At 42.1% G+C, this 26,731-nt stretch overlaps 1 protein-coding gene across 1 annotated transcript in view; it reads left to right on the top strand.

Annotated features, from left to right (window-relative positions):
* The window catches only part of LOC126272757 (UBX domain-containing protein 6-like), a 64,586-nt gene that overhangs the window by 18,899 nt on the left and 18,956 nt on the right, over nt 1-26,731 (top strand). Inside the window, exons 4-7 of the mRNA XM_049975874.1 lie at nt 5,986-6,170; nt 8,467-8,594; nt 8,769-9,014; nt 25,366-25,523. Of these exons, the coding sequence (XP_049831831.1) occupies nt 5,986-6,170; nt 8,467-8,594; nt 8,769-9,014; nt 25,366-25,523 (717 nt within the window). The remainder of the gene's footprint in view (nt 1-5,985; nt 6,171-8,466; nt 8,595-8,768; nt 9,015-25,365; nt 25,524-26,731) is intronic.

Raw genomic sequence — 26,731 nt, 5'->3', positions numbered from 1 at the left:
AAGCAGAAAAGGAGAGAAATGAAAAGACTGTAGGTGCATTGGTGGAACAGAGTGCTGTTTAGTGTTGGAGTGGGAACATGGAAGGGGAGATAAGTGGGTGTAGGCAATGGCTAACAAAGGTTGAGGCCAGGAGGGTTATGGAAATATAAGAGATATTGCATGGAGAGGTCCCACCTGCACAGTTCAGAAAAGCTATTGTTGGTAGGAAGGATCCAGATGGCACAGGCTTTGAAGCAATCATTAAAATGAAGAACACTGTGTTGGGCAGTGTGCTCAGCAGCTGTGTGGTCCAGCTGTTTCTTGGCCCCAGTTTGTTGGTGGCCATTCATGCAGACAGCTTGTTGTTTGTCAAGCCCTCATAGAATGCAGCTTTGTTTGTACATCACATGATTGGTTTCACAGGTAGGGATAGGGGATGCCTGTGACTGGAATGGAGTAGGTGGTGATGGGAGTCCCAGACCTGTCTCATACATCTTCAAACCACCACCACTTACTCTGGTCTGGTCTCAAGCGTCACCTGTCCCATCAAAGGGAAATCAGTTATGTGATCTACAAGCTAAGTTGTAACCACTGTGCCCGTTCTACATGGACATTATAACCAGTAATCTGATATGAAACTTCTAGGCAGATTAAAACTGTGCCGGATCGAGACTCGAACTCGGGACCTTTGTCTTTCGTGGGCAAGTGCTTTACCATCTGAGCTATGCAAGCATGATTCACAACTCCTCCTTACAGCTTTAATTTCACTAGTACCTCATCTCCTACTTTCCAAACTTCACAGAAGCTCTCCTGCAAACCTTGCAGAACTAGCACTCCTGGAAGAGAGGATATTGTAGAGACGTGGCTTAGCCACAGACTGAGGGATGTTTCCAGAATGAAATTTTCATGCTGCAGTGGAGTGTGCCCTTATATGAAACTTCCTGGCACTCCGCTGCAGAGTGAAAATTTCATTCTGGAAACATCCCGTGGACTGTGACTAAGTCATGTCTCTGCAATATTCTTTCATCCAGAAGTGCTAGTTCTGCAACATCTGCAGGAGAGCTTCTGTGAAGCTTGGAAAATAGGCGACAAGGTACTGGCAGAATTAAAGCTGTGAGGATGGGTCGTGAGTGGCGCTTGGATAGCTCAGATGGTAGAGTACTTGCCCACAAAAGATAAAGGCCCAGAGTTCAAATCTCGGTGCGACACACATTATTAATCTGCCAGGAAGTTTCATATCAGCACACACTCCTTTGCAGAGTAAAAATTTCAACCAGGAACCAATCTGTCTGTCCGCTTGATGGCTGCCAACAAAGTGTGGCCAAGAAACAGCTGGGCCACCCATTTGCTGATTACACTGTGAAGCACAATGATCTTCATTTTAATGACTGCTTCACAGTCTTTGCCATCTGTTTCCTTCCAACCAACAACAGCTCTTTTGATTTGTACAGGTTGTAACTCTCCCTGCAGTATATTCTATGTACCTGTAAGCCTCCTGGCATCAACCTCCATTAGTAATTGTCCTGCACCCACTTCTATCCCCTTTGCCTGCTTCCACTCCAGCACTACACAGCCCTCTATTCCACCAACACACCCAAAGTCTTATTACTTCTATCCTATTTCACTGCCCTGACTGCCTCCCGACTTCACTTAGCTGCACTACCTCCTCTCCACCTCATTCTTGCATGCTCCCACGAGCAACACTTTACTGTCCCCAACCCACCACCCAAACTGCTTCTCCCATCATGCACTGCTGCTCGCAGTCTGTCCTTGGCAACCAGAGACTTGGGCATGTACATATGGCACTCGCGTACTTGTTATCTACTGGTGAAGATCTTTTTGGCTGAAAGGTTATTTGTTCACCAGTCTTTTTGTTGTGCCTATCTGCAACACAATATCTCTGCTATGTGGTGAGTAGCAATCTTTCCATTTCATAATACTGTCATTATTGCATCCTGGATTTTCCATTGTTTTATTCAATATTATTTTTGCTATTTTTTGTATGTAGTTAATGGTGAGAGCCCAATTTGTTGTACATCCCTAACTCTAGGTTATGTAGAAAGGTAATAAGTTGATTGTGAGGTGTTGAAACCAATGAACTTCATTCCATCAGTCGTTGTCAATAGTACTGTTGTGTAGCATTATTTAAATTCTTCCTTTTGTTGCATGTGATTTTCAAGTTTGTTTGTTCATGATTGGCTGGCAGAAGTAATCCAAGCAGACACCATGTTGATTTATGTATTTCAAAACTGAAGTGCTATATTTGGTAATTTTCTTATTTATACTTGTGTACTATGAATGTGTGCAATTTAATTGATGCATCACATTAAAGGTATCTACAGGGTGTGTCTTTTTTTATATGATTTGCTACGCAAAAGTTGACAAATGTGACGTTGACAAAGCTGTTACTGGATGGAGTCTTCGTAAGCATAGTATTTTTGTTCAACATCACATCATAGTTTGTTATGGGGGAAATTAACTGTCATTTTAAGATCTTACATGAACCTCAGCCGTGAAGAGAAAAGAAATCAAAATCCAATTTCAGTATTCAATAACTATCAGTTACAACTAGTAGAAGACTACCATACTGAGACCGTAATTATTTTTGTATGGGAAAATTACAAATTTCAAAATTTGCATAAAAAGTCACTGATAAAACATTATTTTTTGCATTATGGTTTTCGTGAAATTTTTCTGCACTTAGTTATGCATAACTGCATCATTATTTAGCTCCGCTCCTGGATTTACAGCAAATTATTTGTAAATTTATCAGCCCAAGTCGACTAAACAGGTGATACATCATTCAGATGTTGAAAACATTGCTATGTATGGAGCAGAAATTGGGTAATAAACAAGCATCAGAGAAACAAGGTTTACATTGGAGATGGACTTCTGGAGGTGAAGTTGTGACATCCAGGCTGCACGATGTACCAACATTAGAGAGGCTATGGTTGTTGATGAATCAGTAACAGACACCACAGAGATAAAATGTCAAAAATTGTATAGACAGCCAAAGAAAGAATGGCATTATACCACAGTGGAAAGAAGAAAGTGTCGAGGATTTAGGAGCAGCTGAAGTCGAGAGGTCTGGAACATGACGGATACCAGCGGACTAAAGAGAGAGACTCGTACGATCAGAGGAAATGGAATATGGGAAGCGAGATGATGATGATGATGCTACATTGTTAATTCACTATCTTATGGATTTAAATACTAGAATAATCAATTCAGTACCATGTGCTGTCAAAAAAAAGTTGCAAGAAAATTTTTCTTATGCTCTCACATACCCATCATCATCAAGGTTTTGTAGGCACTCATTTTACACACGCACACACACACACACACACACACACACACACACACACACACACACACACACAAAGCGAACAGCAAGATATTTGCCTTCATATTCTGTGGAGAGCACAGTATTCGGTAGTGTTGTCTATTGCTATGTTAGATGCAGTAGCATCAGTGGTTGTGCATCTGTCTGGCAGGTTCCTGCAGACAAGCAGGTGCTGATGGTCCTGACAAATTTCATCATCACTGCTGAAACACAATTTCCCTGGTAGACTTTGCATTGTGATGCCCCAGTTCTCAGTCCGTTCAGAATCATCCAGGTCACATAAGGCAGGTTGGAGCCTGTGGCTGGTTCATCTTTGACATTTGTTCAGTGTGACTTAAGGAAATAATCTCAACAAAGTTCCAGGAGATGAAGGAATTGCTTTAGTATAAGTTTAAGGTGGAGGAGGGAGAAAAGAAAGGGAAGGAACCAATGTTGTCAGCTGCATCGTGACTTTATTCGAAATCGGCAGTGACGGGTGAAAATATCTGTCGGACCAGGACCCAAACCCGCGATCTTCTGCTTACTAGGCAGTTACGTTAATCACTGTGCCATCCGGACACAGTGAGTATAGTAAATGCAGGTACTATTTCAGCACTCTCCCCGGCTGACCCCCTCACCCACCTAGCACCACCTAGCCGCAGTAATTGGCAAGATCTCGTTGAGGTGTGTAAAATGTGTCTGCAGAGGTAATTGGTGAAAGACACAATACTTAATCCAGCACTGTTCCTTTTCACATTTTTCTTTCCTTTTTAACTCTTAATGTGCAGAATGTTAGCAGATAACTTACATATTCCATTTATTCTTCCTGTGTTCCATTTCTCCCATTAGGAATTTTTTGTGATCTGAGTCTGATATTATACACTGTAATTCAACATATTTTGGAAGAAGTCTTAGAACACAAAATCATGCAGTTGCACAGTTTGTACAGCTGACTAGTATTAATTGGCACAGCAGATTAATTGAAGGTTCAGAATCACTTTAGTTTTTCTCTAATTAAGTTAAGTTTCAACTTTCCCATTTACATGAATGATAGTTGTTGTCCTTGGAAAGATACCCGCTCTTGTGAGAGAAATCTTCTAACTGAGAAGCATTCTTTAGGAATTCTTAAATTTTTGAGCTACGACAGTCATGTCTATGAACTGTATTACTGTAATTTTTTATTCGTATGTGTTGGCAAGCATTTGAACACACAAAAGATGCATGCAGCAGAGTATGGCAACTGAAGCAGACTGAGCAGACTGTTAAAAATATTTGGAAAACTGACATTTGCGTCAGATGAGCTGTATCTGCGGAATTACTTTGTCCGATAGTTGAGTCTAAATTTAAATGTGCCTGTGTGCCTTTCAGTCCCTCCTGTTGGGATGAGTAGCAATCTATCGTATTTCGTTGTTATTCCACCCCAAATTTCCTATTGTTTCAAAAACATTGAATAATGAACTTCTGCAACACTCCCCTTGCCAAATGGTGAAAAGGGTCAGAGTGATGACCAGTCGACCAAAAGAGTTATTTTTATGGTTTCCTAACCTGATTGTTATGGAATGTTTCCAAGTACCCTATCAGCACAGAAAAAAATTGTCAGACTTGCTGGACACAGCAATATGTATTAAAGGAAAATTATACTCTTTCAAGTTATAAATGTACAACATGTGTATCTAACTAAAAAGAGTGGAAATGAAAATTGTGGCACACGCCTTTAAGACTTAATGCTAAAATGTAATGAATATTATTAGCTTGGCTTTTGACCAAGAAATATTAAATAAAATTCACTGGAATATACATTTGGTGAAGCAATATTTTTACATTTGTGCTGCTTCATCCATATTCTGTAATTTTGATGATAGTGAATTCTCTCTTCCTGTTGGTGAAGTTTCTCCTGTCTTATTTGGGTTTATTTGAAAGTAGCAAGACTAAGAACAATACTTGTGAGGGGACTCAACTTAAACCATTGATTATGCAGGTAACAGTATACAAATAATTAGTTTCAGAATTGTATATGATATCCCTCTGCAGCATATGAGAGCTGTGCCATACTAGTATGAGGAAATTTTTCAGTCTAAGTCTGTTTGCAGAGCACGATGAAAAAGTTTCATAAAAATGACAGAGGACCCAGCAATTGATTCTTGCCTAGGGTATTATTGACTTAGAAGGAAATGATTTTTTGGGATGGGAAGGATAAGCATCAGTTTTCAGCATCTGTTGGTAATGTGTAGGTATGTGGTTGCTGCTCTTATTTTTTGACTGTTGATAATTTTTTATTGAAATACACAAGTGTCAATAAAATTCTTCTGCATGAGTGAGCACATCATGAGAGATAAACTACCAATATTTTGGCTGACTGTACCTCATGCGACACATCATACACCTGGAGGGATATCATTGAAACAGACTCAGTAAAAGATGCTTTGTCATAGGTAAGATTTTAAATTCAACACTATTAGTACTTTACCCTCTGAGTGCCGATACCATTTTCCTCATCACTCTCACTAGTCATCAGAAATGTTCTTACTCTGAACTATATATTTAACTATCTGTGTTCTGATGAATACTTGTGAAGGACAGTTCATATCATACTACACATACATTTATGCAGTTTTAAGTAGACTGTATAGATTCAGAAGAAATACTACTTATAAGGTATGTGATAATTGTTATTCTCTGTTTAGTTCATTAGCTGCAATCCAGGCACAAGTACGCAAAGAACTAGAGGCAGAAAAGAAAGCAGCATCTGCAGCAGCAAAAGAAGAAGAAGAAGAAGAAGTAGTTATAGCTCAGCAGAAGCTATCATCGGAAGTTGAAGCTTCACCGCACTTGGCGGTGAATGGAGTGTATTTCAAATGTCCTCTTATAAGTGAGTATTTAAAAGTTATTTATATAGGTTGTAGTAGCATAAATCTGCTGCGTTCACTAACCTATAACAGATAGTTTGAAATTGCTTTATTTTCTGCTTATAAATACTAAAGATGTCAGATTTTTGGTTACTGGTGTTACACATCGTCTGGTAAAGCCCAGATGAAAAGGTAATGTGCATGAACACAACAACATATCAGTGTGTTCCATGCTCTCGTGCCATTCCAGTACTGTGGTTTCTATAAGGTACACACCACATAATGTAATGTAATAATCAACTGTGGGACATGGCATCTTACAACAAAGAAATGTGTACATTTGTCTGCTAGCTGAAGTTCAGAAGTTGGTATAATGTGGACACTTTCAACAAAGCAGTTCTAGGGGATAGGTATTTAGAAATGTGGTTTCATCAAGTACCTGTAGATGTTGGCCCTAATTACCTCATATATGACACTGTGAACCCCAGCAAGCCATTGTGCAGTAGCCTTTGCTCAATGCTTTGTATTGTGCATGCTCACTGTTTATTTTTGTGTTTTGAAGTGCTGTTTTGTGAAAGGGAATCAGGGCTTGCTCCCTCACTGCTCCTCCCCCTTTTGCTAGTAAGAACTCTAGATTGTTCTGTGATTATCAAATTAGGAGTGAAAAGAAAAAAAATGCCAAGAAACATCTTAAATCAGAACAGCATGCAGCTCACCTGCAGGAAAATGCTGCTGCTTCTCAACAGAAACGATCATTTGTTGAAAGCTAAAATAGAGCCAAAAAAAAAAAGAAAACAGGCAAAGACAGTTTTAGAAAAAGGAAACTGTTGAAGTTCTTACAAAGGTAAAATTTCCAGATAAAAATCAACCCAACCACCACTTTTTTTTTAACAGTCAGTTTCAAAGCACTAAGGCTTTGTCTTTAGGCATGTAGCATGACAACCTTTTAAATTTGTACATCTAATCACTAACAAACAGAAAATGTGAATGCAACAAAAATAGACGTAAATTTTACCCAAATATGTTTTCAAGTCCCTATGGTCTTCACTTAAAAGACAGACTGTCCTGAGAAGGTTCTGGTATGCTTAGTTCCTCCTCAAACTTATCCCTGAGCAAGTATCAAACAATGGAAAATTTGGAGATGCTGAGTCGCACACAGACACAACAAAAAGACTGTCACAAAATGAGATTTTAGTGAACGAGGTCATTGTCGTGGGGGGGGAACACGCATGTGCATGCGCCCCTTGCTCCCCCTCCCCCACACACACACATTCATGTAAATGTAACTCACACTCGTGTGTGTGTGTGTGTGTGTGTGTGTGTGTGTGTGTGTGTGTGTGTGCGCAACACAGAAGAAGGCCTTTTGGGCAAAAGCTTAACTTGTTAGCAGTCTTTTTGTTGTACCTGTCTGCGACTCGGCATCTCCACTATATGGTGATTAGCAGTCTATCTTTTTCATAATATTGTCATTATACCGTCTTGGATTTTCCATTGTTTGAATAGCAAATCATGTTTACTGGTTAATAGCTGGATATTCGAATGTATTTATTCCAGTAGCTTACAGTTTCCTCAAAGTTTTTTCTAGTTCTTGCTGTTTCGGTGGCATGTCACATTTCTTAACATGAACTACCCTTTATGGGAGATTATTATTAGTGCACATATAGTGAGGTGTTAGGTTTGTTGTTGATTGTGATGAGAGATAGGTTTAGGTAAAACCCAGCACCAGTATATAGTCTATTCCTCTCAAATGGCATGAAGGGGGATCACTGAGTGTATGTCACCAACTGAAAGAAGGATCATTGACTCCCTCTTTCCATGAGAGACTGCAGAAATATGCAGAATTTAATTCTAGACATATGCACAAAGTGTCAATGATTTGGAATTTTATGCCAGTACCTCTCCTATGGCTAAATGCTCAAGAGGAAAAAATCGAAATAAATTTGATATGATAAAGGTCAAAAAGCTGCTCAAAGAAGTTTCAGAAACCATAAGTAAAAAAGTTCACTGTAGAGTTTACACTCAATGAGAACTTGTAACTAACAGATGCTGCTGTGTGTCTATGAGAAGGTTACCATCAGTTGTAGCATTTGTCACCGTTGCTAATTGTTTAAATGCCTGCATTTAAGTTAATTTCTGTTTAAATGTTTGCATTTAATAAAATTTTAACCATAACTGCACTACGAGGAAAGTTTTGACTGTCCCACTTGCAGCACAATGTACATTGGTATAGTTATAGAGGAAATATAATCTGCTGTAAATTGCTATTTTCTTCATTTTTCAAATATCTGGCTGTGATTTGTCTTGTTTCTATCACAACAGGTGATGAAATACTTTCAAAAGAAGAGTGGACCGTAAAAATTAAAGAATTCTTATACTCTCAGTTAGAAGAAGAACGTGGATTAACATCTTGTCTTATCATTCACTCCTGCAATAAGAACAGAGAAAAAGTAAGTATGGTATTCTTTCACTGCTTCTTACTTGCCCAAAGCGTATTCCACTGTGCTCCCCCCCCTGCCCCCTTTACCTCTGCCAAATGAAATGTGACGTGTAATATCTGCAAATGCAGCAACAGTTATTGCAACCTTCTGAATACTTAGATCTCTGTGTTATATTTGTTACAGATAGCTCAGTGTGTGGAGACACTTTGTAAGTATTTAGAGAACATAGTGCAAAATCCAACGGAAGATAAGTACAAAAAGATTCGAATGTCAAACAGAATATTTCAGGAACGTGTTGCACCCAATGAAGGTATTCAAGATTTCCTAATGGCAGCTGGATTTGAAATTAAAAAGGAAGAATTTCAAGGTAGTGAAGAAGACTACCTTGTATTTTCTGAACAGAATGTTGAAAGCTTAGAATATTTATCAGTAAGTAAAACTTAGTTATAATAAACATTTATTTTAGTAACTGTGTTGCTAAAAGTTTCTTCGGCTCCTATAACAATTCTCATGTCCTATAATTTACTTGTGACACTGTAAATTAAGAGAATAGAGTGAGGTTACATGTAAGCAGTTTCTTTCGTTTTCTTTTTTAAATGAAACTAATGTAAACCTAAATACAAAATTGTTTAAAAGGCCTGCTGTGGAGCATTTGCAACAATACTATCTACATATTCATTAATAAACTGCAAACCATTGTGAAGTGCATGGCAGAAGGTACTTCCCATTGTGCCAGTTATCGGAGCTTTTTAACATTCATTTCACATACGTAGCACAGGAAGAATGACTGTTTAAATGCCTCTGTATGCATTGTAATTGATTTAATCTTGTCTTCGCAATCCCTGTGGAAATGGTATGGAAGAGGTTTTAATATATCCCTGGATTAATTATTTAAAGCTGTTTCCTGAAACTTTGCAAGGAGGCTTTCTGGAGATAGTTTGCATCTCTCTTCAAGTGTCTATCAGTTCAGTTTCTTCAGAATGTCCATTACTCTCTCCCTTAAATCAAACAAAATTGTGACCTTCTCTGTCTATATTACAGAAGTGTCCGATTCGACTCTTCTGCTTTGACCTATGGCGGCGCCTATGACGTCATTACATAAACATGACAACAAACACGAAAATATGTACAGGAAACCAACAAACACATCTCACTCCAAAAATATAATCGAACTAATGGGAACAGCACGGAAAATTGGGATTTTTGGGGTGGAGACAAACTAAACATGATCCCAAACCACACAAAATGACAACATAAAAATAACACAAAATTCCCAAATTCCACTACAGATACAATATCCACACTTCCCTTCACCTACATAGCTCATCTGCAATTGTTGATACCACAAAATAAAACCCAACACTCCAAAAATTATAATCACACCGCAACTATCAATACCACAAAACCAACACCCGAAACAACAAAAATTGGAATTGGACACTTCTCTTTTCCTATATATGTCAACTACAACCGATGATACCAAAACACATTTAACTACGACACATTGCTATCGGACAACTGACTATACCAAAGACACACAGCTATGACAACGCATTGGAACCTGACACTTCCCTTGACTTGTATAGGTTAACTACAACTGATGATACCAAAAAACACACAGCTACGATGACATATTGGAATCAATCACTCCCTTGGACCTATGTAGGTTTAACTACAACTTACCATACAAAAGCACACACAGCTACAAAACATTGTAATCGGACACTTCCTTTGACCTCTATAGGTAAAATACAACTGACGACACCAAAAAAAATTGGAATCAGGTACTTCCCCTAAGTTACAAAAATCAATCACAAGAGATGATACCAAAACATAAAACACCTATACCTGCAGTAAATAACACCAATCCAACAACACATGAAAAACCCCACCAAGCATCACAACACATGAACAATAAACCCAAAAAAATGACTACTTACCACAAAAAAGTTCCGGCGCTACACACTAGGTCAGCCACCCCAACACACACACACACACACACACACACACACACACACACACACACACACACACACACACAAAAACACACAACCAAAACAAACTCCCAAACCACCCACAACCTACCAACCCCCCCCCTCCCCTTCCCATAAAAAAGACTCCATCACCTTCCCCCCCTCCTTCCCAAAAATACAAAAATCTGCCAACAAGTAAAAATCAGAAAAAAAACCCTCGATCACACACACAACTCAAAAACAACTTAAGCAAAGCAGATCCTCAACAACATAATCATAAAACAACTCCCACCCACTCAACCCACCAAAATCCACAAACATTACCAACAACTCCCTTCCCCCCCTGAGACGCAACCCCCCCCCCCCCCCCCTGCTCCTCAGGTACGCTCTTCCGCCAGCAATACTCGTCTAAATGAGATTGCAGGTTAGAAGAGCACCTCTTCCCCTTCCCAATGACTGACTTAACTGCTCCCCAAAACCCCTCTTGTATTAGTACACACCCCTGTCTCATAATTCTTGAATTCTAAATTATGATTGACAACTAAATGATCATAACCCCTCTTGCCCAAACACTTATAAGATGAAAAAGCATCAGAAACTACCGTACTCCCCTCCTCTATATACTCCTCAGTTAACCCCACTAATTCCCTCTTCTTATGTCTCTCCAAAATCCTGAAAACACATTCTGAATACCTACACCCCCCCCCCCCAAAAAACAACGGTTCCCCACACCCATAAACCAACTGGAGACTTACCCCTCCCATATTTCGTCTTCCCAAACTGCGACTCATCTACCTCAACCACCACCCCAGGCCTGCACAACTTACCCCTTTACTTAATACATTCAGAACAAACTTCACTACAAAACAAAAACCAGTCTAACACCATCCTCTCTCTCACACATCTCATGCGCACAAAAACTGATGGAGGATCTATAACAAAAATAATACGTCATCAAAACTCTCTCTCTCTCTCTCTCTCTCTCTCTCTCTCTCTCTTTCTCATGGCCAACATAGACCTCTCGAACCAGGTACCGTGCCCTATGGAGCGCAGACCCTACACACACCACCAACTGCAGCAAAACAACATCTACAAACACAACAAAGTCATAAACTAAACTCCGGGCCGTCATGACGTCACACTCCACAACACCCTTACGTCACATGTTATAACATCCCAGCTCCGGCGCCTCCAAATTATAACATCCCAGCTTCCTCAACCAAATTAAAACGTCCCAGGACTTTCTGCACCAAATTATAACATTTCAGCTCCTCAACACCAAATTAAAACGTTGCATTAGGAGGTGTCTGCTTCGTGCAAAAGGTCTTGAGTTCATATTGACGACAACAAGTAATTCTTCATTACAGACGTTTATTTACAAACAGAACTGACAGACTTCACAGACTCAACAACTGACTCTCAGAGCTAACCGCACTGCATATCCGAACTGGCAACTGACAACTCCTAGGTGTATTAATATCTTTCCAAACAATGAGAGTCTTTAACAATGTTTTGTTTACAATACGATAGCAATTCACGACTTAAAACTAAATTAGACATTACAGAATTTTAGTACAGATTAAAGTAAGTAAAAGGATCAGTACATATAAATTCTTACAAGCATAATTTCCAAATAGATTTTATAACATTTTTCTACCAGCTTCTGGATAACCTTCACCAGATTTGTACCGATGTTTCCAGAAATATCTTGACATTTGATTCTGGATATTTCTTGAGTGATTTAGAACAACTATTTATATGTAAAATGATTTAAATCGTGTTTCAAAACGTAAATAAATCTTTTTAGCAATATTTCTTGATACAAATCGTCTTTCGAAATTAGGTTATGAAACAGTTTTCACAAGTTTTGTATTTTTGCGATCATAATATAGAATTTCTCCATAGAAAGCTCCAGAAGTGTGCATTAAACGTTCATTTAGAGACTTTCTCTTTAGCTGGTGAGTTTTTAAAAGTATCTTGTCCATATTATACGAAATAATTTAGCTCAAAACTGATAATTTATACAATTAATCAGAGCTACAGCAAACAGTGAGTCTTTCTTTTACAAAATGAAATATGATTACAAAATTGAATGAAAATAGGTTACTAACACTAATATATATTTACATTAATTCTATTTTTGTTCTTTCTGTCCAAAATGTCCTAATATTGACACAGTACAATATTTAAACATCACAAAAGTTTCCCTTTACATTTTGCATATCTGTATCGACATCCCCTAAAAGTCTACAGTATCGAATACTTCAATATGTCCCAATATGTCCTGTAATGTTACAAGGTCAAAGCTGACAGGTGGATCAGACACCTCTGTTGATCCCCTGCAAGTACTATGTGATACAGGTCCCGCACACTTGTGAAATATCCTGAGATGGGTTGCAGTGGTGTTTTGCAAGCCATCACTTTTCTAGACTGATTGAATTTCTCAGATATTCTGCTTGTCAGCCATTTTCTTCACCTATGGCTGAGCTTATATGATTCCATTTTATACATTTACAAATTGTTACACAAAAGTATTTGTATGAATTGAAAGATTCCAAATCTGGTGCCCCTCAAGGTACTTGTGTCTCTCTCCTGAGTACATGGGTGGTGAGCATGGATCCCCAAGCTGTTGCAGCACGTACTTGCTTTCTTGTGCTGCAATTTCTCATCCCTGACCATCCTTCCTTCTCTTACTTTTTCTCGTGGTGACAGCCTTTGATGTCAAACTAGCTATTCCTTAGGTTCTGTCTTCCTTTTTTGGAATGTCCATTCATTCACCACCTTTTGGCTGAAGTTATTTATGGTCCCTCCTGGGTTAACCTTCCTTTTCTTTAGTGTGGACCAACTGGGAAAGAACACATTAGTAATACTTGCGTAGGCTCTTAATTGCATTTCAAAGTCAATGTGGTAGCCAATCCGACATGCTGGGGTTGTTATGTGCCCTTCTGGTCGAGCCTCCATGACAAGACAGGGATCACACTGCTGATGACTGAGCTAATAGCTCAGCATGTGTGCCAAGGAGTATCTGCCCATCTTCTTGAGACAGCAGGACCCCCAGCAACTGCCATTGTGCCAGACAGCCCTTGCTGTGGCTGGGTAGTACCTGTGGGGAGAGCCCTTGATTGGAGTAGGTGGCATCAGGGTGGATGTTTCACACATGAAAAGCATTAAGTTACATCAAACAATGGCTGCTCTGATCCGACAGTCTCTTCAGAGAGGAACTGAAAATAAATTGTGGACAGAATTACAACCCTAGTGTTTTCCCAACTAGATGCCTGGGAACAAAACAATTTATCAGTACTTAGTATGTACTCAGACTAATGGGGATTCTTTTACTATGACAGAGTCATTATTTTTGTGGAGCATATTGGAGATAAATTTAGAAAAGTTGAGTCATTAGAAAAAATGTGCAATGGGTCGCTGTTGATTAAAGCCCCTACTGCTGCACAGTACAGCTCTACAGACATGAACATTTAGGTGACATTGCCCTGACCATTGCTCCACAAAATTTGAATATTGTCCAAGGAAAAAACTTCCACTGAGATCCTAGGCTCCAGACAGACAATCTTGAACAGTGAGGGGTACATTTTGTCTGACATGTCAGAAAAGGATATAGAATAGAGACAAGTGCCCTTCTCTAGCCTTTGATGGGAATGTTCACCTGTAAAAAATCAGTCATGGGGCAGATGTGACACGAAGTGTTGTGGGTCCCACCATCCATGAGCTGTTTTCAATGTTTTCACTTTGGTCATTAGCCCTTCGACTGCACAGTGGACCCAAAATGTGGTAACTATGGATGATCATTCCGCAAAGGGAGTCCTATCGATGTGATATCCAATCATGCCACAGGTACAGCCATCACTCCCCCTATGTCAACTTCTTTCAAAACCAATTCTCCCATTGGCCTCCCCTCTTGTGGTTCCTGCAGCACCCTCTTTGGGAACTGTTTCCCACACTCAACTAGAGGAACAGCTCCCTTTTCCTCCTCCTCCTCCTCCTCCTCCTCCTGTGTCTATGGCAACAGGGCTTTCTCTTGGGACCCCTCTGCCAGGAAACTCACAGATCAGAGGTGCGACATCTGGCTGAAGGAATTGTGACGGGGTCCCAGGGTTGCCCACTCTTCATCCAACCCTATACTCATTGTGGGTACTTCTGCACAAAAATCCCAGCTACCAAAGGCGGAGGAGGAGGAGAATAATGAAGGTAAGGCCACTGTAGTGGCCTTCGAGAGGTAGCAGATCCCCCCATGCCTTCAGATTCTGAAGCAGTGCCCATTGATGTGGTTCCATGGTCCACCTGAAACCTTCTAATGTGACCATTCAGTGGAACTGTAGTGGCTATTATTGTCACCCACCAGAATTACATGACATTTTTTCTCCTTTTTTGCAGTTTACGTTGCTCTATAAGAAATACACTTCACCGATGACCATTCCCTATCACTCCATGGTTTCATGCGTTCTATTGAAACTGATAGGGCATCTCGAGGGGTCTGTACTTTGGTTCATACAGGTGTGGTCAGTGCGTGGATTCGCCTTGGTACCAAATTGGAAGTGCTAGCAGTGCGAGTGCAAACACCCTCAGTGGTCACCATTTGTAGTGTTTACATACCTCCATTCAGGTCATATACTTACCTTGAGCTGACCAACTTAATCCAACAACTTTCCCCTCCCTTTTTTCCTACGTGTGGATTTCAGTGCTCACCATCCCCAGTGGGAGAGTGCCACTTTGTCTGTTAGTGGCCTTCTGCTCGACCAGCTTCTTACCGACCATGATCTGCATCTCGTCAGTGATGGTAGTTCTACCTACTTCACTCCTATGCTGGTACCTTTTCAGCTGTCAATCTAAAAATCTCTTCCCCAGTCTCATGGCTTCACTGATACTGTCACTTCCTTGCCATCACTTGATGGAACAACTACCACATTGGGTGCTTTGAAGAACCTACAGGCAGTTATAGTCCTCTCTATCACACGTCTCATGCGCACTAAAACTGATGGAGGATCTATAACAAAACTAATACATCATCAAAATTCTCTCTCTCTTTCTCTCTCTCATGGCCAACATAGATCTCTCGAACCAGGTAACGTGCCCTATGGAGCACCAAAGGTTATCCCATTGGTACCACCACCAGTCCCTGGTCCCAGACACCGGAACTCTGGCCAATCGCATGTTCTCTTTGCAGAAGCTGCATTTCACTATTTCCACCAAAAGCCCAAACACTTACAAAAATTTAATGACGGTCAACATGTCGTCCCCCTTCTCAGTCCGCAGACGCGCACTGTTAAATTTAGAAGTCATATCCATACCTAACAAAAGTAGCCACAAATTAAATTAAATGCCTTACTGCATGACAAACAGCAAACCAGCAACAACAATCGACACCGAAACACAAAGGAAAATTAATTCTTAACTCACTGAAACCAATTTCTATTTTTTAATAACAGGCAAGACCGACAAATTCACACTTCAACCACCGACACACAAATAACGCAATACACCACATAACACGTGGACCCTACACACACCACCAACTGCAGGAAAATGACATCTACAAACACAACAAACTCATAAACTAAACTAGACTCTGGGCCGTCATGATGTCACACTCCACAACATTCACTTTCACCCCATTCTGTCATAGTGCATTGATGAAGTTGTCTCTAACGTGATCACCCATGCCTCTGGAACTGCTATTCCCCTTTCTAGAGGTCCTCTCCGCAGCTTGCCAATGCCCTGGTGGACCCAAGACATTGGAATAGCAGTTTGGAATCGCCAAAGAGCCCTGCAACATTTTAAGTGACATCCTTTGCAGATGGACCTTACCACTTTTAATCAACTTCATGTAAAGGCTCACAATCTAATTAAACACAGTAAGAAGGAATGCTGGGAGTGTTAAGTCTCCTCTACGGGAATATATGCCTCTTCATCACAGGTGAGGACCAAGCTTGATGGTCTTCTGGGCTTCCAACAATAAACAACTGTTCTGGGTCCTATCCTTCAGGATAGTGTTTGTACCACTGCCAAAGTTTTTGCTGAACACCTTGCAACCCATTTTGTGACAGCATCTGCACCTCTTCTTATCTGGCTACCTTTCTACTGCATAAATGACAAGTCGAAGATGTCCCCCAGTTTTCACCCCCATCATTCTGAATAATATAATCAACCTTTCATTGACTAGGAACTGCATCAGACTCTTGCTTTGTATCATGATATGGCCCCTGGTCCTGATTTGTTGATTCATAATTAGATTCTCGAACATCTGAATGCTACTCAAACGCTACACCTACTCAGTAGCCATCCTTTCACACTCATGAAATTTTATCGTTGTCCCAGTCCTTAAGTTACGCAAAAAGCCAGTGTCTCTCAACAGCTACTGACTGATTAGCCTCACCAACATGCTCTGCAAACTGCTTGAAAGGGTGGCTGCCTGCAGAATAAGCTGGATTCTGAAGTATCTCATGGCCACTAGTCTCCCTATCTGTGGTTTGAGAATGCAAATAAGACCTCTGCTCACTTGGAAATGGAGTGACATCTGGTTGGCTGCTGCTCCCTTCCAGAATCCTCCTGTAGGTCGGGGGATTAGAATAGGCCCAAGGTGTTCCTGCCTGCCATAAGAGGCAACTAAAAGGAGTCTCTCACTTTTTGGCTCTATAAGTTTAGGTCCCATTTTATAGTTTGACCTCCCACTTTCCCAATTGTACAGAGTGTGTTCCATTTGGGGAAGGATGCATTACGTGGTGCACCAGTTATCCATAGTGCCATTAGATTCAATCTCCTGCACCTCTTCTTGTCATGGCTCTGCATCGCCATCTGCAATTCAACTATTTGGTCGAGGACACCTTTCGGGGTACGTCATCTTCTTCCATTGTCTGTTGTCCTCTTACGCCCCTGTGAAAATATTGGGTTTCTTTGTACCCAGTATCCAGTAGGGGAGCCAGTCTGTTGTGGTGGGGCCATCATGTACGCATTTGATGGTAGCCCTCTGACAATGCAGGGATCGCACTATTGATGCCTGAGCTGCAAACTCCCCGCGTATGCCAAGGAGTAGGTACCCATCGTCTTGGGGCATCAGGACTCCTAGCAACGGCTATCGTGCCAGGTGGCCTTTGCTGTGGCTGGATGGCACCCGTGGGGAGAGCTGCTGATCGGAGTGGGTGGCTTCAGAATGGATGACCTGCAATGCAGTGGACCAAGTCATCTCCTACTGGTGACCGAATGGTGGCAGTCTCTAAGAAGGGGAAGATCGAATACAATGCTGACAGATATGACCCTAAATAATTTTCTTCCCTCGCAATACCATGGGAGGAACGTAGGGCTACAGAAAGAACAGAGCTATATTTGCCTTGGTATTTTGTCTTTAGCAATTTTTTGTTGAATGTTTCGAGGATATGTTTGGGAAAGTGACAGCACTGTCCAAAATGAGAAATGGTGCAGTCTTGATTCAGACAGCATTCCCAACCCAGTCCCGAGCGTTACTTGCCTGTGACCAGCTGGGTGATATTCCTGTTTCTGTTAGTTCCCATAAAAGCCTCAGCATGGTCCAGAGAATTATTTTCCATTGCGACCTCCTCTTGCAGTCAGATGGTGAGCTGCATGCCAATTTAGAATGGTAGGGGTGTTCATTTCATCCAGCGCATTTAAAGAGGACCCAAAGACAATAGGGTTGCTACTGGTGCCTTCATCTTGGCCTTCAAGGGTGATTCATTTCCTGAAAAGGTCAGCATCCAAATACTCCATGTGCACCTCCTCCTGTTTGTCAACTGTGGAGAGCACTAGTCCCCCTGTTCATCCGACTGCACAGTACTCCAAAAGAAGCGGAAAATCGTGGAGTACAAGACCCTGGACAGACTATCTTACCACAGGGCTAAAGTAAAATATGAATGATTAAACCCTGTTTGAATGCTACCTTCCTATGCTGCCACTACGACAGCATTGCCATCTATGATGCCAATATGGCCATCATCTAAGCTGGCTGGGGCCACATCTTCTTCTGTTGCTCCCAAAGCTTCCACCTCCCCTCAGATCCAAGATACATCAGTGTCCCCCTCCCCAGGCCGGATAAGCAACAGCCTCCTCCTTCTCCTCTCGTGCAGAAGGCGTCCCTTGGGACTCTACCTTCTCCAATCCCCCTCCCTGTGGTCAAATGGACACCAGTCAGTGGCTGAAGGCATCACTAGCTGCAAGTTAAAGGGCCTCATGGTTTTCCTCTGTTCCTGAAGCTACTTCAGAGAAGCCCTCCCAGCAAGCCCCTAAGGAGTGGTCAGAGGACAAACCATCAAAAAAAGAAGTCTGCTAAGAAACAGGAGCCTTCAATGGCCCTCACACCACCACTCTTCCAAGGCTCCGCGTCCCTGCTGCACATAGATCTCGCCAATGCCTCAGATGCAGTGGTATTGGATGCTAGCACTCAACTGGTGGCGGCAGGTGATGCTGAGGCCTGATTTGTCTCCTTGGTCACTTCATGTGTTCCCAGATGACAGTAAATGTCTTTCTCCAGTGGAACTGCAGCGTCCCCCCCCCCCCCCCCCCCCCCACCTGGCTGAGTTACAACTCTGAAGTGTTACACCTGCTTTTTGCATTGTCCTTCAGGAAACTTGGTTTACTCCAATGCAGACCCCTGCTCTCTGTTGCTATCGGAGGTACTACAAAAACCGCATTGCCTATGGCAGACTATCAGGTGGAGATTCTGTCTTTGTCCTTACTTCTGTCTCAAGTGAACCTGTGCCTCTTCGAACGCCTTTAGATGCTGTGGCTGTCAGGGTGAGGACAATGCAAGAAATTCCCATCTGAAACATCTACACTATGTGATCAAAAGTATCCGGACATCCCCCAAAACATACATTTTTCATATTATGTGCATTGTGCTGCCACCTACTGTCAGGTATTCCATATCAGCGACCTCAGTAGTCATTAGACATCATGAGAGAGCAGAATGGGGTGCTCTGCGAAACTCACGGACATGGTCAGATGATTGGGTGTCACTTTTGTCATACGTCTGTGCGTTAGATTTCCACACTTCTAAACATCACTAGGTCCACTGTTTCCGATGTGATGGTGAATTGGAAATGTACAGCACAAAAGTGTACAGGCCGACCTCGTCTGTTGACTGACAGAGACTACCGATAGTTGAAGAGGGTTGTAATGTGTAATAGGCAGACATCTATCCAGACCATCGCACAAGAATTCCAAACTGCATCAGGATCCACTGTAATTACCATGTCAGTTAGGCAGGAGGTGAGAAAATTTGGGTATCATGGTAGAGCAGCACAATTAAACAGTGGAAAAATGTGGTGTGGAGTGACGAACCATGGTACACCATGTGGTGCTCCGATAGCAGGGTGTGGGTATGGCGAATGCCCAGTGAACATCACCTGCCAGCACGTGTAGTGCCAACAGTGGTGGTGGTATGATGTGGTTGTGTTTATCATGGAGGGGGCTTGCACACCTTGTTATTTTGTGTGGCACTATCACAGCACAGGCCTACATTGATGTTTTATGCACCTTCTTGCTTCCCACTGTTGATCAAGCACCTGTTCATACTGCACGGCCTGGGGCGGAGTGGTTACAAGACAATAACATCCATGTAATGGACTGGCCTGCACAGAGTCCTGACCTGAATCCTATAGAACACCTTTGGGATGTTTCGGAATGCCGACTTCAAGCCAGGTCTCACCGACCGATATCAATACCTCTCCTCAGTGCAGCACTCTGTGAAGAATGGGCTGCCATTCCCCAAGAAACCATCCAGCACCTGATTGAACATATGTCTGCGAGAGTGGAAGCCGTCATCAAGGCTAAGGATGGGCCAACACCATACTGAATTCCACCATTACCGATGGAGGGTACCAGGAACTTGTAAATCATTTTCAGCCAGGTATCCAGATACTTTTTGATTACATAGTATACCTTCTTACAGATGGTGATTCTCCTCACGTATTAGCTGCACTGATTTCCCAATTCCTCCACCTTTTTTACTTCTGGGTGGTCTTAACACCTATAACTCTTTGTAGGATGGAACCAAGGTTACTGGCCGAGGTAAAGATGTCAAGAACCTATCAACTCAACTCGACCTTTGCCTCCTAAAAAGAGGTGCCCCCACGCATTTCAGTATGGCACATGGCACATACTGGGCCATTGATCTCTTGGTGTGCGGTCCTGGCCTTCTCCTGTCTATCCACCAGAGAGCTCATGACGTCTTGGTGGTAGTGACCACATTCCACTCCCTGTCTCTACCCCAGTGTCCCTCATCTCAATGCTTGTCCATGTGGCCTCTTCCCAAGACTGACTGGGACTCTTGACCTATGCTACCTCATTGAAACTCCGTTGCATGCCATCATCAATGAGGTGATCCAGGCCATCATTTCTACCATTATTTCTACAGCTGAATCGGCAGTCCCTAGTTCTTCTGACTACCCCCAGCGGACGTCATTGCCTTGGTGGTTGCCACAAATCGCTGTGGACATTAGAAATGATAGGCTGGCCCTGTAATGTCATAAGCACCACCCAGGCCTGGAGAACCTCATTTCCTTCAAACGGCTCCGAGCCCAGGTCCACATACTCTTCAGACTATGGAAACCGGAGTGTTGGCAGTGATACGGCTTCACCATTTGTACACAGACCTCTCCTTTCTGGGTTGGTTTGATGATTTTACTGCTATCAGACCCTTGCAGGTGTATGTGGAATTACCACACATGGAGGTGTATCTGCCAATCAGACATAATTGCAGACCATCTTGCCGAGTATTATGCTTGCACCTCTGCATCTGAAAATTACCACCCCACTATTTGTTTCCCCAAACAATGGGTGGAATGACAACAGCTCTCTTTTGCTCCATGCCACCCTGAGCCATATAATGCTCTCTTGAGTGAATGGGAATTTCTCAGGGCCCATGCCGATTGTGCAGACACATCCTCTGGCCCAGATCGCATCCATTCCCAAATGCTTAAACATCTGTCAGTGGATTCCCAGCACCACCACCTTCCCTTCATCAACCACATCTGTAGTGATGACGAATTCCCGTTGCAATGGTGGGAAAATATCATTGTCCCAGTGCTAAAGCCTGGTAAGAACCCACTAGATGTTGATAGCTATCATCCTATCAGCCTCACCAATGTTCTGTGCAAGTTGCTCAAATGTGTGGTGAGTCGGCAATTGTGTTGACTCCTCAGGGCCTTCTGGTTCCATCCCAGGGAAGGTTTCACCAAGGGCACTCCACCATCAACAACTTGGTGCAGCTGAAGTCTGTCATTTGATCAGACTTTTCTCGGCGACAACACCTTATTGCCATCTTTTTCAACCTGACGAAGGCCTACGATACCACTTGGCAACACCACATTCTCGCTACTCTGAATGAGTGGGGTCTCTGGGGCCCACAACCCATTTTTTGCACAGACTTTTTGTCGATTTATTTCTGCTGCTCTTCTGTTGTGGCTGAACTCCGGCTACAGGGGACTATATGGAAGGTGCAATTGTGGGCCCTCACTAACGGCTTTCAGTTTTCGACATCTTGCACTTCAGTCATCGTACTGTCCATCCCCATCCAGAACTTTACCTCGATGACCAGCTACTTGATGCAGTGGAGACTTGCCGCTTTTTGGGACTGGTCTTCGATGCCTTCTTAACTTTGCTTCCCCATCTTCATCAGATTAAGGACACATGTTGGTGGAATCTTAATATTATTCAATGCCTGAGCCACACCAACTGGGGTGCTGATTGTCCCATACTGCTGCAGCTATACAAAGCCCTTGTACAGTCTTACATTGACTATGGGAGGTTGGGGTATGGTTCAGCATCGCCCTCCGCATTGCGTCTGCTGGTCCCTAACCACATCAGTGGAGTTCGGCTCACAATGGGAGCCTTCCAAACAAGCCCAATGAACAGCTTCCTTGTGAAAGCTGGTGTTCCGCCATTGGGGCTCCGGCGGCAACTACTGCTTGCAAATTATACCGTCCACATTCATAGTTCGCCTTTGTCATCCAAATTACCATCTCCTTTTCCCTAAAATGGCAATCCATCTCCCGCAACAACAGTGCAGAACTGAGAATCCCCTAGATGTCCATGTCTGGTCACTTGTTAATGAGCTTGTTGCTTCCCTGCTACCGCCTTTCCTGCGGGTCCACTTACGTACACCTACAGCTGGACCTATTGCAAGGCCCAAAAGGGTCTGTTCCACCTGAGGCCCTCCGCCGGCAGTTTCTCTCTCTTTGAGAAAGAGAGTTTGAGGGCTCAGAAATAGCCTACACTGATGGATCAATGGTCAGCAGTCTTGTTGGCTTCGCTTACACTCATGTTGCCCATACTGAACAGTGCTCTTTGCCGGATGGGTGCAGTGGTTTCACTGCAGAGTTGGTAGCCATCTATCATGCTCTTGTGCATATCCGCTCCTGTGCCAGTGATTCCTTTGTCATCTTTAGTGACTTCTTAAGCAGCCTACAAGCTCTTGATCGGTGCTTCCCTCGACATCCTTTGGTAATGACTATCCAGGAATCGCTTTATGCCCTCTGGAACTGTGAACATTCAGTTACCTTTATTTGGACCCCAGGATATGTTGGGATATTGGACAGTGAACTTGCTGACAGTCTGGCCAAACAGGATAGCGGTACACCAACTCTGTAGATCGGCCTGCTGTAGATTGATTTTCGATTGGTCTTTTGCCACAAAGTTTTCATGGTCTGGGATACTGAATGGTGCACCCTCAGTACCCCAAACTAACTCCATGTTATCAAGGAGATAACAAATGTGTGGCAGTAATCCATGTGAGCCACTTGCAGGGTCACTGTTGTCCTTTATCAGCTCTGCATCGACCACACTTGGCTAACACATGGTCACCTCTCCATCAGGACCCACGTTGGTGTTGCTGTGGCTCCTATATAACTGTCGTTCACCTCTTGTTGGGCTGCTCAGTTTTAGCTACTCAGCAGTGGACTTTCAGCCTTCGCTGCATCCTACCTAGGCAACAATGCCTCAGTGGCCCGTTTGGTTTTAAGTTTTATTTGGAGGAGGAGGGTTATCACACATCTAAGCTTGGGCATGTGGGCTTCTCTCCCAGGCCTCCATCCTCCCTCCCTTTTACCTCTTCGTTACTCTTTCTTTGCGTCTTGTTTGCCTTGGTGTTTGTCTTTTCCGTATGTGTGTTCATCTCACTTTGTCTTTTATGCTAGACATTTTAGTGTGTTGCAGAGTGGCTGGCTCATCTTTTTTTTTAACCTTGTGATCAGCCAGCCCTTTAATGACATCCCCCCCCCCCCCCCCCCCCCCTTGGTTTGCTGCTTCCGTTTTCTCCTATGGTGTGATTCCCCATTACTTTTGTATGCTTTTATGTACTGCAACTCCTTTGTTTTTAGTTGTTTTATCTTGAGACTTGGTTGCTTGAGGAAAAAGAGACTGATGACCCTGTAATGTGGTCCTTTTGTATCCCAAACCCTCCACCTCCTCCCAGAAGGAATTGACCACTCTATGCTGCCTCCACATTGCTCATACCAGGCTAAGCCATAGTTTTATTTTACTTAACAAGCCATGTCCACATTGTAGTTGTGGAGCCTTACATTAGTAGTTAATATCCTGATGGAATTCTCTCTCCTCCTGGCCCTCCATGCTAAGCATGTCCTTCCAAATACTTTGCCTCAAATACAAACAGACAGTTCACAGATAGTTGAGCTGGTTCTCTTTTTTCTCCGTGAAGGTGGTTTTTATTTTCAGACATAAGGTCTTAAGCGGTCTCCAGGGCATGAGTGGGATGGCTGGGGTTGTGGGGCATGTTTCTCTGCATGTTGAGTCTGGGGCTCTCGTGTCCTAGCTGACTGATCAGCTCACTCTTCGGTTCCTCTCTCACTCTGATTTAATAGCTTTTTGATGTGGTTTGTATCCATTATACTGCATTCTATTGTTGTAGAGTTAGCAATGTATTAAGTAGTGGGTGCTTTTTAAAACCTTGACTATACTGGAGCAGGGGTGGGGATGGCTGCAGGTGTCATATGTAGAACCTCCGGGGGGGGGGGGGGGGGGGGTGTCACTTGCTGCTTCACCTGTTTCTCTCTTGTTGTTTTTATTATTGATAGCCCAGCTGATATCCATTACATTTTTAGCCTTCTCACTTTTACTGTTCTGAATGTACCAACTTGGAGGTATTCTTTGCTCTATGACTGGCTTTGCCCATCATTGGGCTTGCAGGGTGGGGATTTTCTGGCCATTGGATGAGCTGTGGGAGATCCCTTGTATGCTCTGACTTACGTACCATCCCAATCCATACACTTCTCCATAAATTCTTCCTGGGCTCTGGCATCAGTATTGCCTTCAGTGCATCAGTCTTACCGCTCCTACATACTTTCATCAGCAGACCACGTATTTTGCAGACATCACTAATACTGGATTAACCACCTCTGGATTGATAACTGATGACCTTCCTTGACTGATGGCCCCCAACCAGCCATCCATCCTGTTGTGACTTGTTGATATTGTAGTCATAGAGAATATGACATACTAATGTCCTTGTAATTTTTCAATTGATTTTTTTGCTTATTAAGCTTTGAAAAAAATTATGAGAAGTTTATAATATATCAAATGACTGTGAACTGGTATCCCTCTTGGTTCAAAGTGCTACTTCTTGTCAGGGGACCACTTTCTTGCTCATCTTTAATCTGGTCCAATATCCCATAGTAGTGGAAAAATGTAACACTCTTAATTTCAGTTACCTTTCTGTAAGGTGCAGTAATATAATGGGTATAGGCAAAGCAGAATTACAAAGGGAATGGAAAGTAGGGGGAGTAACAGAAGAAAGTGTCCAAAACCATTTAATTTTGTTTGTGTTTCAGACATTATGTGATGCCCTGAGATCTGCAGAACCAATTTCGCTGGAATTAGATCGTAATTTGCAAGTGCTGCTTCCTTCACAAGCAACCCATAGGACAGATTTGCCACCAGTTTTTTATACAATGACACCAGAGGAACTGAAGAAAGAGCAACAGTTAAGGTATTTTTTTAAGGAATTCTGGTGAATACAAGTACATGAGCAACAGTTAAGGTTTTTTAAGGAATTCTGGTGAATACAAGTATCTTGCATCAAAATCCATTTTTAGTGGTACATTAATAAATAAAATAGTTGACAAGCTAAGCATAAAAAGAATTGATGATAAATTAGTAACAAATATGTACTGGGAACAGATATGGAAGGAAGAAAGTAGCTGGGAATGGATGCCACAGAAAAAGGAAACTGAGATTGGATAGTGACTAAGAGAAGAGATTGGTTGTTGAATACGTGGTTTAGAAGGAGTGTGGATACTACTAATGTAAAGGGGGCTCAAAAATCTAAATAGACCAGTGAAACTATAACATTGTTTTGTTGTACATTATACAAAATAATGTTTTTGTATTATTTACTTGATATTATGCCTCAATTTAAGATAATGATTTCACAAGCTGCAACATAGTTGTGAGTAGAACAGTGATCCAGAAAGTATAGAATAAATTTCTTTATTTTAGCCTACCAGTTTTGATCAGCAAAACATGGAATAAACACAAATACAAATATTGGATTGTTTACTACATGTGTGCAAAGCATGCACTTTAAATATGAGAAATACCTATTTTAAAACATATCCTAATTTAATGAAGCCGTAGTGGCATCATCAAAAGATAAACTCAAAATCACAAGACAGACTTAAACAATTATCGTTCAGTTTCCTTACCGACACCTTTATCCAAAACATGTAAAAAAGTAATGTACTTGAGAGTAGTAGCACACTTACATGGAAACAATTTACTTAACTTATAACAGTTTGTATTCCCGAAAGGTTGCTTGAATGAGAGTGCTATTTGTATATTCATTCTTCAAATAATAAATGCCTTAAATAATAAAATATCACTAGTTGGTATTTTTTGTGGGCTCTCCAATGCCTTTGATTGTGTAGATCATGATGATCTCTTATAAAAACTCAGGTTTTGAGGAATTGATGGCATTACACACAGCTGGTTTGAATCATACTTAACAAACAGGATGCAAAGGGTCATGCTGAATAATTTAGGCAATGTTGGAAAGGTAGAAAATTTTAATGCCTGGGGCAAAATCAGAAAGGGAGCCCCACAGGGTTTTAATTTGGGTCCACCCCTATTTCTTCTATCACTATCAGAAAAAAATCGCAACAACGGAAAATAATTAATATAGAGTGATGAAATTCTGGG

This window comes from Schistocerca gregaria, chromosome 5 (genome assembly GCF_023897955.1).
Source record: "Schistocerca gregaria isolate iqSchGreg1 chromosome 5, iqSchGreg1.2, whole genome shotgun sequence".
NCBI classification, from domain to species: domain Eukaryota; kingdom Metazoa; phylum Arthropoda; class Insecta; order Orthoptera; family Acrididae; genus Schistocerca; species Schistocerca gregaria.
Note: the sequence above shows the minus strand (reverse complement) of the source record. Positions and strands in the feature narration are given on the sequence as shown.